Source organism: Vipera berus (genome assembly GCF_964194415.1).
Source record: "Vipera berus genome assembly, chromosome: 4".
Lineage (NCBI taxonomy): Eukaryota > Metazoa > Chordata > Lepidosauria > Squamata > Viperidae > Vipera > Vipera berus.
Window position 1 is genome coordinate 53820629 of NC_138206.1, and position 13878 is coordinate 53834506.

Below are 13878 nucleotides of genomic sequence, written 5' to 3' on the forward strand. Positions count from 1 at the left end.
GTAAATTAATTATTTTTTTTACCAAACTCCATAAGCCAACTTCAGTGACCTGATTGTGGGGAACCAAAACCTGGAAAAGTCTTTGCACTCCTGGAATTGCTAGTGTGGTACAAGGATGTATCATGCTCTAATAAGCACCATATATGATCCATATGAACAGTGCAAATGTTGACCACTACCAAGGCTTTTCTGTGATCCTCCCACTTTTGCATATGGGTAAATTAATGCAAAATGCAATTACTTTTAGAGAACTGAATATTTTCAGCATTTTCATTTTTTAAAAAAAGGTTGACAAGATAAAAATTACAACTATTAGAAAAGAAACAAATGAAATACAGCATAGTGAATAGGTTTCATACAACCTTTATGCTATAAAAATTATTATAAAACAATTTATGACATAATGCAAATGTCACAAAACATTTCCTGTGCTGATATTTGTGCTAAAAAGTTCAACAGATCATTTTCTCATTGTATCCTAACTTTCCCATTGAAGGCAGTACATTAGAAATTTTGTCACTGCTGAAAATACTAAGGAATCTAGTAAGGAAATATCTCTGAAACGGTGACCCAAGGAGCCATGGATTGTCTAGTTGTAAACTAAACCCCTCTGCAGTAAAGTCCTCTCTTCATCTCATATTCACCATGTTCCTATTCCAACAATTCTCAGTAAGATAACCATTTTTTACTTACTGTTTCTTTCCTGTAAAATACTTCATGTGTTGAGACCCATAAAGACAATTTAGGCACAATTTGGATTTAGATCTATTCCCAATATGGCACTTCTGATATAATGATTCTTAAAATCTACTTTTACCCTAACTGTATTGTGCCATAAGAACATGGTACAATGTTTTTTTACAACCTCAGATCATGCCTATCTGATTTTAAAATTCTTTTTTTTTAGCAAAACCCATGTTATTTTTTTAAATTTATCAAATAAATAATGTGTATCTGTGTACAGATTCAACACAGTATCCTTAGAGAATACCACTGCCATCTTGTCAGGTGATTTGTTAGCATATTCAGCTTAACAGAAGCTCATTGAGCAATGAAGATGATAATAAAAAAAATGTTAGGTGATGAAAGGTCTCTGAATGAGTCATGCCAAACACTAAAAACTTTGTTGCTGAAATAAGTGATTTAGCAACCCATGTCTCAATAAAAAGAGTTTCACGCTGCCCTGTTTCATAATTTAGCAGCCCAGCGTTTCCAAAGCACCCGAAGGCCAGATAAGGAACAATGGATGGAAACTGATCAAGGAGAGAAGCAACCTGGAATTAAGGAGAAACTTCCTAACAGTGAGGACAATTAACCAATAAAACAGCTTGCCTTCAGAAATTGTGGGTGCTTCATCACTGGAGGCTTTCAGGAAGAGACTGGGAAGCCACTTGACAGAAATAATACTATAGGGCAGGGGTCGGCAACCTTGGCTCTTTTATGACTCGCGGACTTCAACTCCCAGAATTCCCGAGCCAGCATAGCTGGCTCGGGAATTCTGGGAGTTGAAGTCCGCGAGTCATAAAAGAGCCAAGGTTGCCGACCCCTGCTATAGGGCAAAGGTAGGCAACCTCGGCTCTTTTATGACTCATGGACTTCAACTCCCAGAATTCCTGAGTCAGCTGACTCAGGAATTCTGGGAGTTGAAGTCCATGAGTCATAAAAGAGCCGAGGTTGCCTACCCCTGCTATAGGGTCTCCTGCTTGAGTAGGGAGTTGGACTAGATGACCTACAAAGTCCCTTCCAACTGTGTTATTCTGTTCTGTTACTCTGTTAAGAACGTGCTTCTACCTTCAATACCGGTGGTAGTAAAAGGGGGAGTCTTTTCTTTTATCATGATTCGAATAGTAAATCTCATTCCCCTCGTAGTAGTAGTATCGAAAGGGTTAAACGCTACGGTTTCCCCCCCCCCTTTGCTGACGTATTGGACGCCGTAACAGCAAGGGTTCTGGGAGTCGTAGGCGCTAGTAGTTTCCTGTGTTTAATGGCTCCTCGCTATTAAGGTACTGTAGCTTTTGCATAACAAATTACACAGCGTTGTTAGACTAATTTACCAGAAAGGCTGACTTAAGCAGCATATCATGAAAAGGGACGGTGCTGTGCACCTTATGTTTCATTTTGTAAAACCTTTACGTTACAGTAAGAGCAATGATTTGTAAATTCTTTGATCTGCAATTCAGAATCTCATAGCAGTAAATCTGCATTTGGAGTTAACCTGTTGAACACCACGGCACGTAGTTTGAACCAGCATGCGTGGAATTCAGTTGCACAATACAGACTAGGCAGACATAAGAGAAGTTATCTTTGTTTCCGACTTGCATAGGTTTAACCGTTTTTCGAATCATCGTTTTAGATAGTGGAGTATGTTGCAAGCCGGACCAGGCCAAGTAGTTTTCTCCGGAAATAACTAGCGTTTATCTCATGTTTCATAACTAGCGTTTATCTCATGTTTCATAGTGGTGTGGTTAAAGTTTTGGGAGGAGTAAAAGAATCAATAGACTTCTGAATGTAGAAATTTATACTGAAAATGTTCTCAGGACTACAACTCTGTTTATTTTATGGAATTCTTAGGAAATAAATGTCAATTTTACAATGAAACTTTGCATTTTGTGTTACCGATTAACCTGGATTAAAATATTTACATTCTCGCAGTCTAAATTTGCAATTCTGTGCCTATTAACAAATGAGTTAATCACATTGGGTTTTTAGCGTGAACAATTTGAAAATCACACAGAACCATAAAGTAGCTGATCACATCTTAAAAATTCAGCACATATAACTAGTTTATGGTTCTGGATGTCTTGCAAATCCAAGAGAATGAACTGTTATGCAGATTAAAACAGGACGGAGAATATCAAACTATGAGGGCAAATATATGTGCTATAGCTAAATTAAATGATCAGATCAGTTTAGTATATTACATCCTTATATGGAAATTTGCACATAGTGTTGGGTGAGAGTTAAACTAAATCAATTCTTTAAAAAAATAAAACCAGGGATTAAAAGGAAATAGGCCTAAACTAGCTAACAAGCTACAGAATCAAAAATGAATATTAAAACATGTATATCACTCCAGAACTCCTATAAAGATATCTACAACTTGTGTTATAAATAACAGTATTACTTCATAGAGCCATAGAATTGAAGGGCTTGGAAGTTCAGCTCCCTGCACAGGGTAGAAATTCACTGTACTACTGGTAGCAGCATGTCCAAGTTGCTTGCTTATGCCCGTTGTTCCAGTTTACCAAGATCCTCCTGAATCTTGGTACTGGCCTCTTAGGTGTTTGTTATCCCGCTATTTTTGTGTGACCAGAAATTTTAATACTTTCTAACCATTCATCCAAGTTTCTTAAGAATATGTTGAATAGTACAGGACTCAAAAAAAAAGAGCTTTCAATATGCTAATGTCATGGTTCCAATAGATCAGGGGTGTCAATCTCAATTTCATTGAGGGCCACATCAGCATTCCGGTTGCCCTCAGGGAGCCGGGTGGGTATGGCCAGGGTGGGTGTGGCCTACTGGGTGGGCGTGGCTAGAGTGCATATGGCCTACTGGGTGGGCATGGCCAGCTCTACATCGTTCGCATCAAGGGTGCCTATGGGGGCCTGGGCAGGAGTGGGACAGATCTGAGGGTCTCTGGCAGAAGGAGGGTCTCTGGGCCAGGGCCAAGGCAGTGGGGGCCGTTCCCTCACTGTTTCCAGGATGGCTTCGCTGGCCACATGAAACCACTTCACGGGCCGGATCTGGCCCCCGGGCCTTGTGTTTGACATGTCTGCGATAGATGAAACTCTTCAAAAGAACTTTGAGGCATTGTTTACCTCAGGGGTGTCAAACTGCGGATGCATCATGATGAAACTCTGCCCACCCCATTGCCAGCAATGGGGAAAAAGCTCTGATACGTTGCACAACGTCATGTGATGTCGCTGCTTTGACATGTCTGGTTTACCTTAAAGAATCATTTATTCGAGAAACAAAGTATCGGCACTACATAACTAACCAGAAACTAATTTCCCCTCCCCTGGATACAAAGTAACAAAATGCGATTCCCTCCTCCAATAAACAGTCATAAATCACATTCCCCAATTAGCTTGAAGTGTGGGCTTTCTGCCCAGCTCTCCAGCCCACCAAAACACTATCAGCTCTGGGCCCAATGTCCTTGGGTTCCCACAATTAAGTTATTATTGTTATGACTAGCTGGACTCTCATCCCTATTCCCCCTCCCAGCAGCAGCTAATTCTAAAAGCAATAGAGAAAATGGATGCATTTCCATCTGTTGTCAAAGCAAGAACATCCAATGTTAGCAGCATTGACAGCTACTTGATGTTTCTATACAGTTTGACATGGAGTATACTAATTGGGTACAATTGTTCAGTCAGCTCTTATTCCATATAACGGTAATATAATCCAATCCACATTGTGCCATTTTTCCCCCCATTAGAATCTCATGGGACATTTACTATCCTGATGGCTTATATTCCAGGCCCCAATGATCAAGGTCTTCACATTTTGGAAACTTCAACATTTGATTATTTGTCATATCCATAGTAATGAGAGCTGAACAAATTTTTGAATGTAGGCTGCACTCAGCCATACCAAAGTCATTCTCTGATGGACCCACAAGTAAAACTAAATTTGATTTTAATTAAAATGAACATATATTTTCCAATATATTTTCAGTACTTTCTTCCAGCCTGAAGTGTTTTCATTTTGGATTCTAAATTTCAGCCGAAAGCCTTAAATAGAAAGATTTTTTTAAAAAGACATATTAACTGCCGCTTGAACAACAGCCTGTTTTCTTTTAATTGTATAGCTGCTCTCTGTATCTATATCCCAGAAAGTGTGTGGGTGCTTTAAATAGTAGTAGTACCCATATACTTTGAAACATCTCTTGAAAATCAAATTTGAAGCAATGTATAGCTTTAATTTATAGATAAATATCAATTATTCAGAAGGCTATCCAGGTTGTTACATTAACAGGACTTTGTGAATTAATCTGGATGACCCTGACACTGCTAGCTTTTCATAAGATCTTGGAAACCTGATTTCTATTCCTTGGGCCAGAACATTGATTGAACACATTCTGAAATGACTGCACTGGAATATGTTGTGGCTTGGCTATATCATGGCATTTGTGTATTTTGCTTTTGGTTTACTTGATTTTTCTGTAAGTCTCAGAGTCATTTGTGAAGTGAGCAGAAATATAAATCATCCAAATAAATAAACAATATAAAGTCCTGGCATAGCATTAGATCTTGCTATTTTATTAGGAAAAACTTTACAGGTATACGAAAACAAACCATGTTCTCCTAATTATCTCATATCAACCCATTTAGGAGGAAAAAGATAAATATGGAATTTGGTATGTCTACATGATTCTAAGGGTATCAAGAACATAATTCTGGGAAGTCTTTATGAATAAATCATACTTCTATTATTGTATCACTAGAGAACCTTATCAGATGCATTTTTTTTAAATAAATGGCTTTCCACATTGGGCTTTGGCAGAGACATATAAATAAAAATGAAAAATAAAGAGAAATAGTTTGAATTGGAAAGATGTCTTAGAAGTTGACAGAAAAATCACTAGAAATAAATATAAATTAATGTTTTTGGAATAAACTTGCAGTGAAATATATAACATATTAATCGTATGTTTAGAATTAGCTTCTCTTAAACTCCTTAATGTATTTCAAATATAAATTGGTGGTGTAAATTCTTGAATTTTATTTTCAGAAGGGGTTTTGATTCAGGTAAATCAGGATTGTTTAAAATAATACTGAGCAATGTAGAAAAATATGTTTGCTCATTGCTATGCCCATTTCAGAGTTTTTGCTCTAGAATGGAAAAAAAATCAGTCAAGAATAAAAATGTTTTTTGGTATAGGGGCCTGAAAATGGAACCTACAATACAAATGGCGCAAGTTCTCAAATTTAATAGTGAAAATGTTGCCAGTTTTCAATTGCTGTTGTTGTAGTTTTTCTTTATTGTATATTTTATTCCATGCCACACATTATTAACACACAGGATTTTCCAATTCTCCAGCATGGATCTTTTATTACTGCAATTCTCATTCTCTTGTTTACTGCCAGAGCCCATTGAATTCATCTTAACTATTGCTGTTGGCTAAGAATTGGGTGGGTAAGCTGAAGCCCAGTTGTTGACTTCCAAGCAGTTTGTGGACAGCTTGACAGGTAATATACCAAATTTGGAGGATGAGTAGTTTACCCTTTGGCCAAGTTAGTGGTTGTAAGTGTAACGGAAGTGCAGTTTCTTAAATTTTTGCAACTGCCTTGTGGCCATTAGAATCTTCTGGTTCAATTCATCTAAAGGCAGATATATTTTTTCAGAGAGAAATAAGCAATCGGTGCCCTGGGATTCTGTACCATAACAGGCATCTAGACATTAGGTGTTCAGAGGGGATGGGGGACAGAGGTGATGACAGAAGCAGTTTTGGACAGTCATAATGCAAGCACTATCCCATTCCATCATTTTGATGAAAGAAATCAGTGAACTATTTTGGCAGATGAGCTTGCCCCTAGCAACTTTCTATTTTCTGTAGTTCAAATGGGTTCTTTGAATATGTCACTTCTTTTCCTTCCCCAGGTGGCTTTTTTTAAAAAAAAATACTGCATTCTTACATATTTGCCCCGCATTCTTTGTAACATCCTAAACTGAAGATTACAGTGATACAGAATTAAAATGGTGCTCCTGAATTGGAAGGTGAGAGAAATTTTAATTTGTATCTTAAGTTTTGGTCTCATGATTTCTTAGTGAGTCTGGAAGAAACAGTCCTCTGTATTTTATTTATAGATGGATGCCTATATATCTAGAAAACTACAGTTGGTACTTTAATGGTTTTGTAAAAAGGTTATAGCAGATTCTTCCTATGGACTCTTTATCTTGTTTCTTAGCTGTGGCTGTGCAACAACATATAACTACAGACTTCATATTGTGTGTTCTTGTACTTTATCTGTGTGGTCAGCTTATCCTGGTTCTGTACAGAACAGAATCTGTTTACATGATTTTGGTTTGATGCATGTGTTTTACTTTTACACTTTTTAAAATGGTAGCCTTTTGAATAAAGAACTACGTAATCATTCTGTTCTTTTTTAATAGATTATGTTAAAGCCAGCAAAACTTGTACTGGGGGCTCCCTAACTATGGTTAGCTTTTTAGTGAGCCTATTTGGAACGTTAAAAGAACCTTGTGTGTTGTGCATACCGTCACAAATTAACCCTCATGAAGCAAAGGAATGTTTAGAAAATTAATTATAAAGTACATGTACAGTATTTTAACTGAGATCATCTTCATAAGACATTGTTAATATGATGAAAGTTGTAACTATTCCATGACTTTGAAGGCCTTCTGAATCATGATAGCTGTTTCAAGGAATTAGTTTGAGTTTTACAGACTCCAAATGTTCATTTTCTAGCTATTCTGTTTACATTATTACATTAAAATAACTAAGTGATTTTTTTTGTTTTAGGCACTGGAAAATTTTCCACTACTAATGTACATTTTAGCTGCTAAAACATTAATTCTTTGCTTAGCATTTGCTGCGGCAAAAGTATATCAAAGGAAAAGACTTGAAGGGAAGCTGAAAAAGGAACAAGCAGAAAAGCAGAAAAGAGAAATGGAGAAAAAAGAAAAGTGAAGATCTAAAGGTATATTTTCACTGGAATTAATAATATTTTATAACAGGGGTGTCAAACTGCCGGCCCACGGGGCCAGACGCGTCATCAGGAAACCGCACCCACCCCATTGCGGGCAATGGAGAAAAACCTCTGATACGTTGCGCAATGTCACGTGACGATGCAAGTTTGACATGTCTGTTTTATAACAATAGAGTTAAAAGGAACACCCCATTGATTGAAACAGTGCATGAAGGGAGTTATGAAGTGACATGGCCCATTCTACTTTCAGGATTGGTCAGAAGACTCCCCCCCCCTTTTCCTGCATGAAAGAATTCTACAGTGTTGCACTTGGGAATATAAACAACTCTTTTGCAAAGCTCTGAGAACCTGGATGACTTATGTTGGTGATCTCCATATACGCAGCCCCATGCCTCAATACACAAATGCCTACATATTAATTCTTGATTTGTTCCAGGGCTGAAGGTGCTTTCAGCTGAGTGGTATACAGCTTCCCAATGCATTAAAAGCATACTATCTAATAAAAATGCAGCTGGAAATGGGTTGGTGTTTACGATGTAGTATGAGTTGGAACAGGCTGTTATAGCATATACAGTAAACTATAATTAAACAATCAGTGGCTCATTGTTGAATCCAGCCTTTCTTTGAAGGTGTGGGAGTGTTGTTGTAACTCACATTCCTCTGAATAATTTCACGCTTGGTGAGTTTACCGGAATTCTTTAGAACTTCAGTTTAGATTTTATATGTCTGATAGGTGTTTGAAAACTTCAACTGTCATAGTAGAAGGAACGCTTGCAAATTCCTATTCTCCCACCCTTTTAAATATGACCATCACCCCTTAAATAATACGTACAGCAAGTTAAGTTATTCTTATTTTCCTGGGCAGAAATACATTGCTATGGGAATATTTAATATGAGAAAAAGACCCTGTCACCATTTTCACCTTCCGTTCTCTGACTTTGCTTGATTAAAGACAAAACTTTTTCCAAGACAGAAAAAAACCCCCATATGTCTCCTTTTTCAGGTCACAATCTTCCAGTCTTCTTGTTCAATTGTAGTAGAAGGCTTATGCCAGGATTATCATCTGGAGGTTTACTATGGGAACAATGTCAACTAAAACATTTAACTTGGTACATAAAACATGTTGGAATAGGAGCACCAGAAGAATATATTTGAGTTAGGCATTTTATTTGAATAAGCTGCACTGCTTATTTTGCTGGGCCTCTTTGGGGCAACCTTGTAATGTGGCTGGAAAAGCTCCAACTCTTTTTTAAATGAAAGAATCAGCTTTGCAATTTCAAGACGTTATAAAGAACTGGAAATTCCTTTTATTATATATGAATATTTGTCACGAATCCATGTGCACTTAACACACAACTACACAGAGACACATACAGACCTCAGTCTATTACAACAGAACAACTTTGTCCAACCATTTACCTTCAAATATGTGCAAAGATGTGATTAGCACTCTTGACAATTAGGAACAGTAATTTATGATCTCTTAGACTAGTGTAAGGCTTCTTTTACTATAGTGCTTTTGATTGGCATATTTTATTATTTCATACATGATAATTGCTGCATTTAGAACTCATATGAATGGGAGATTTACAAAGGTGAGTTTCAGAACAAAACAATTTTATTTTCTGGGAAAACAATGCGATTATGAAATGTTATGTGGTGCTCTGAACCTCAAATGGCACGTGCATTTGTAAACTGACTTGAGTGCCACCTTCTGGTAGCTATTAGAAATTCATATATTAGGTTTCTGGAACTATTTTATTTTAAACATTTCAAAACAAAATAATATTGTGTTAAAACATTCCATCACAAAATCTGAAACAACAGCGAGAAACAAATCTTGAAACTCAAATATAAATTACATTTTGCACATTGAACTTAAGAAAAATAATTTGAATAAAAGGCAAGTAGCAGCATGCAGAATTTTGTGTCATCTGAGAGAAAGGAGAATGAGAGCTAATAGAACCTCTTGGACTGCAGATTCCATATCAAGAGAGCCACTGAAGATAAGACTACACTTCATGTATCAGAATGGCATCTAGAGTAAGACTCTATAAGAGTAAGACCTTAATCTAGGGCTGAGCATTTGCTCCCTATTATTAATGTATGTAAGGCTTTCTCTTTATTTCCTAGTGAGACTTATCCTAATTTTGGAATCCCTCTGTCAATAATCAATTCAGGCTTTTGATAAAAATGTTCTGTTTCTTTCTTGATTTTATTTTCTAACGAGAAAGGAAGGAAAGAAGGGGTGGGGGGAGAGCCAAACAGAATAGATTGCGCAACTCACATTCCACCCATTTTGCATGCGGCTTCCAGATTAGTTCCAACATTGTCATCCTTCAAATGAATAAAGATTGCGTACTTCAAAATAACCTACCAGGTAGGATGACTGTGCCCTTTGGCTTAACGTTATAAAACTTTGGCGCTATCTTCTGCAAACAAAATAAAGACGTCAAGTTGTGTAAAAAGTAGGCTGGGAGGAATTAGCAAGAAAAGGAAAAGTGAAACCCCTGCTCCACATCTTTCCTTTCCACTCCTAAGTTTTTTTATGCAGAGAATAGGGTGGGCTGAGATTTGAGCTGTAAAGTTGCAGCCGAGTAGTCAGGTGGGCCTTAGGTACAGTAGCATTAGGAGTTGTGATGTTGTTCTGTACCAGCCTACTACCGGCCCTGCAGATAAGGCAGGGACAACCCCTTTTATAAGAAGGCAAGAGGCTGGAACTAAGCCTGCCAAATTTATGGACACAAAAGCAAACAGAGCAAAAACAAGACACGAACCATGAAACAGGAGCTATTCAAACGGTTGCCTTCAGCAAACCAGCCTTCCCACGCATTCCCCTTTTAAACAGTTCAGGGCGTGGCTTCTCTCTGCCTCCTTCCGAGGTGCCCCATTGCCTTCCTCTGTTTACTCCTGATTGACTGCCTCCTGCGTCGGGCGTCCTTGAACAGGGCCAGCTGTGGGTCATCTTCATCCACGCTGTCAGGCTCACACAGCTGGGTCTGCGTCGTGACCAGGTGGGATGGGCCTGGCTGAGGGCTCTCATCAGCAAGCTCTCCAACACCCTCAGCAACCTCTCCAACACCCCCCTCCTCCTCCTCTGAATCGTCCGACCCAACTGCCGAACCCACAGGCTGACCCTGAATCACAACAGATGTAAGGGATTGCAATGTTCCTTAGGAGCCTATGACATCGAAGCAAAATTTCCCAATTCGCATGTTGCTTGTTGCATGAGAAGATGGAGACTTACTAACTGCTGCAAATAGAATCATTCTATTTTGTGTGCAGATTTTCAGACATACGGCAGTTGACTTGGATGCCTTTCTGGGAAGCATTGAAGATTTCACTGAAACGGAGAGCTTTGCTGGAGAAATGAATTTCCTAAGATCAAGATTTATTTGAACAACAATGTATTTTAATTTTGTTGTTTTGTTACAGATGGTAGCAGGATATTATTGTCAGTTACTTATTCAGTAAAATCTTCCTTTGCAAAACTGGTATCATTTGCAATCTTGCACGTTGTTTTCCATTTGTTTAAATACCTCCCAGTTAAATAGATAATTGATTATTCTGCCATGCAATAGGAAAACTGTTCCTCTTTGCAGCCTAATCTGGTCAGTGTTGCTCATGAATACCTCCTACTGAAAATAAATAAATTAGATTGGTCCTGACTGTTCTGTTGGTTTTAAAACTACACTTTCAACTGAAAGGGAAAAGGAACCAGATATTACATCTACTGCTGTCTCTCTCCCATTAAAATAGATAATGCTAGCAGAATAGGTATGCTCTATGGCTGGAGTCCCCAACACTTCATTTCTCAGAGAGAATTTGTGTTAACTGTAATTTGCTTTCCTTGTATAACATCTCACAGATTTACTTTTTGCCTCATTTTTTTTAAACCATGGAACTCTCCTCTGGATGTGACCAGTGTCCTGCTACATCAGAGGTCTTCAAACTTGGCCCTTTTATGACTTGTGGACTTCAACTCCCAGAATTCCTCAGCCAGCATGCCTGGCTGAGGAATTCTGGGAGTTGAAGTCCACAAGTCATAAAAGGGCCAAGTTTGAAGACCCCTGTGCTACATGCATCCTATTTGGAGGCTGAGTCTGTACCACAGTATTCATATTTACTGTAACTTGTGTTTCAGGGATATAACTGCAAGACCTCTTTAGAAGCTGTTTTGAATGTCTACATCGCTAGAGTATAATCGTGGCTGATTATTACTTGAGCATCACCAAAATGGTTTCAAATTTAAGCACAGATTTATTTAGCATTGGTTGAACTCTCCTGTTTAATTTTATCCTTCTGAATTGTACTACTACCAAAAATACAGTGTAGTCATTTTATGAGCCAGAAATATGAAATCCATAAATCTCTCAATCACCTCAAAAAGCATTGGAGGTTTGGTGATCATTGGATGAAATCTGACCAAAATAAATCAGCTTAAAATATAATGCAGCCAAGGGCCAGGAATTCTGACTGGTAACTAGGTTTAGGGAGAGAAAAAGTTTTCAGAGAGGAGTGTCTGTAAAAAACAAAGATTTAACTATACTTCTCCCCCAAACCCACCTATTTATTGGGGTGACCGCCATTATCTCTTGACTGACTTAGACTATTTCTTTTCTATGCAAAATGTGAAAAGATTCTAGAATTTATCTCCATTGGAGCCAATCAATGTTTTGCTCTTATACTTTGTTCTAACACAAGATATGAGAATCAATGTGATCCAATTAAAGTGTGCATCCTTATAAATTTGGGATATGGATTAGATTACATCTTTGTTTTTTTAATTGTTAGTAACTTAATTCTTAATTTATTTAATTGAATCATTTAATTTAATGTAATTTAAGAAAATTTAATTTCTTAATTCTTAATAACTGGCCTTATTTTTCTTTTTCTCCTTTTCTCTTTAAAGTATCAACATGTCTACAAATAGCTGTTTGTCCACTTAAATGGCATACATGAATCTAATACTATAACACTAAAAGTCACTTTAAAACTATTCTTTTTATTATCACCATTGACCTAGAATTATAAAGTAAAAATGTACATTTTAGGTCATACGAATTAGCCTATTTTCAACCAAAGATTACTTGACAAACGACTGGAGAAAGTCAGGAAAACCTATCCAAGTAGTAATTTTCCCATCTCCGCACTTTGTTAACAGCCATTTTCCATTTGTTTGGGCTTGTTGCCTCTATTCCTTTCCCAATCAGGTCACCGAACAGGATGCATTGGTAGGAATAGGTCCTTTCCAAGGATGTCAGAGAAAAGTCTTTTCTGTTATTGATAATAAACCACTTCAAAGATGACCAGACAGCATCCATAGGATGCAAGTAATTGTAATCAAAAGGCACTGAAAGAAGTTCGTGACCTGTAGCCCTGGCAATTTCAGGGCAGCGTTTGATGTTCAACAAGTTTGGGTGAGAAATGGCCTGAGGATCGATTGTGTCCCCCTCCTGGTTAGATCCTTCAGTCTTCAGCGTTAAGCGTTTTTTCTCTTTGACCACAATGGCACACTTCCCATATGTAATAGAGAGAAAGTCACAGAATTCTTGAAACATCTCGTCTTGTTGCCTTAAGGGTAAGTCATCCCTTAGATATACTCTGTATCTCCAAGGAACCCATCCTTGGCTGTTGCCAGCATGTACAACTGTCCATACAGGCCAGCTGAGATGATCTTCATAAGGAAACTTGTCTCCTGTTATGAGACTTTCAGAAAGATCAGTTTCACCTAAAAATATAGTCTTGTAGTCATTAAGATGCAGAGTTCTTAAGCTTTTCAAATATTGCAGACATAGTTTTCTTGATGTGGCATCGTGGGAACTCCGATGAATAATGTGTTTTAATAATGGGTTTACAATGCGATGCATCGTGGATTTCCTGGCAAAATTGAATTGCACAGAAAGTTCTAATGATGCACAGGGATAGTGATGATCTCATAATGGATTTCACTGCCTGTATTATTTAGTAATACTGAAACAAAAACTAAAGGTGTCAGGAAGGGCATCTGGCCAGGGAACGCTCAGCTCCATTCAGTCGCCCCAACTCCACCCCAAATAAAGGGATTAAAGGGTCGTCAAAAGAAAAAAATGAAACAAAAACTGAATTATGCATTCATGTGTCATGGACAATAAGGATTTTGCTTCCTGAACTCTTCGGTGTATTTTATAGGTTTATGGCTGCTAAATAACCTGTATGGCTGAAA

The 13878-nt window shown here is 37.8% G+C and overlaps 1 protein-coding gene and 1 long non-coding RNA gene across 4 annotated transcripts; one reads left to right on the forward strand and one right to left on the reverse strand.

The window, feature by feature from the left end:
* Positions 1-1974: 1974 nt before the first annotated feature.
* Positions 1975-11329, forward strand: LOC308667873. 3 transcript variants are annotated; one of them, XR_014026398.1, is made up of 5 exons: positions 1975-2003; positions 6090-6191; positions 6604-6720; positions 7487-7664; positions 10959-11329. It is a non-coding gene; the product is annotated as an uncharacterized lncRNA (long non-coding RNA). The 3 variants fall into 3 exon arrangements; XR_014026399.1 differs by lacking the exon at positions 10959-11329 and having other exon boundaries at positions 7487-7834; XR_014026400.1 differs by lacking the exons at positions 1975-2003; positions 6090-6191; positions 10959-11329 and adding an exon at positions 4313-4620 and having other exon boundaries at positions 7487-7834.
* Positions 11330-12782: 1453 nt separating this feature from the next.
* Positions 12783-13543, reverse strand: LOC308667412 (protein FAM243B; the record flags this gene model as incomplete). Its single annotated transcript, XM_081326623.1, has 1 exon — positions 12783-13543. The coding sequence occupies one exon, from the start codon at positions 13541-13543 to the stop codon at positions 12785-12787; it is 759 nt and encodes a 252-aa protein (XP_081182749.1). The 3' UTR covers positions 12783-12784.
* Positions 13544-13878: the final 335 nt, after the last annotated feature.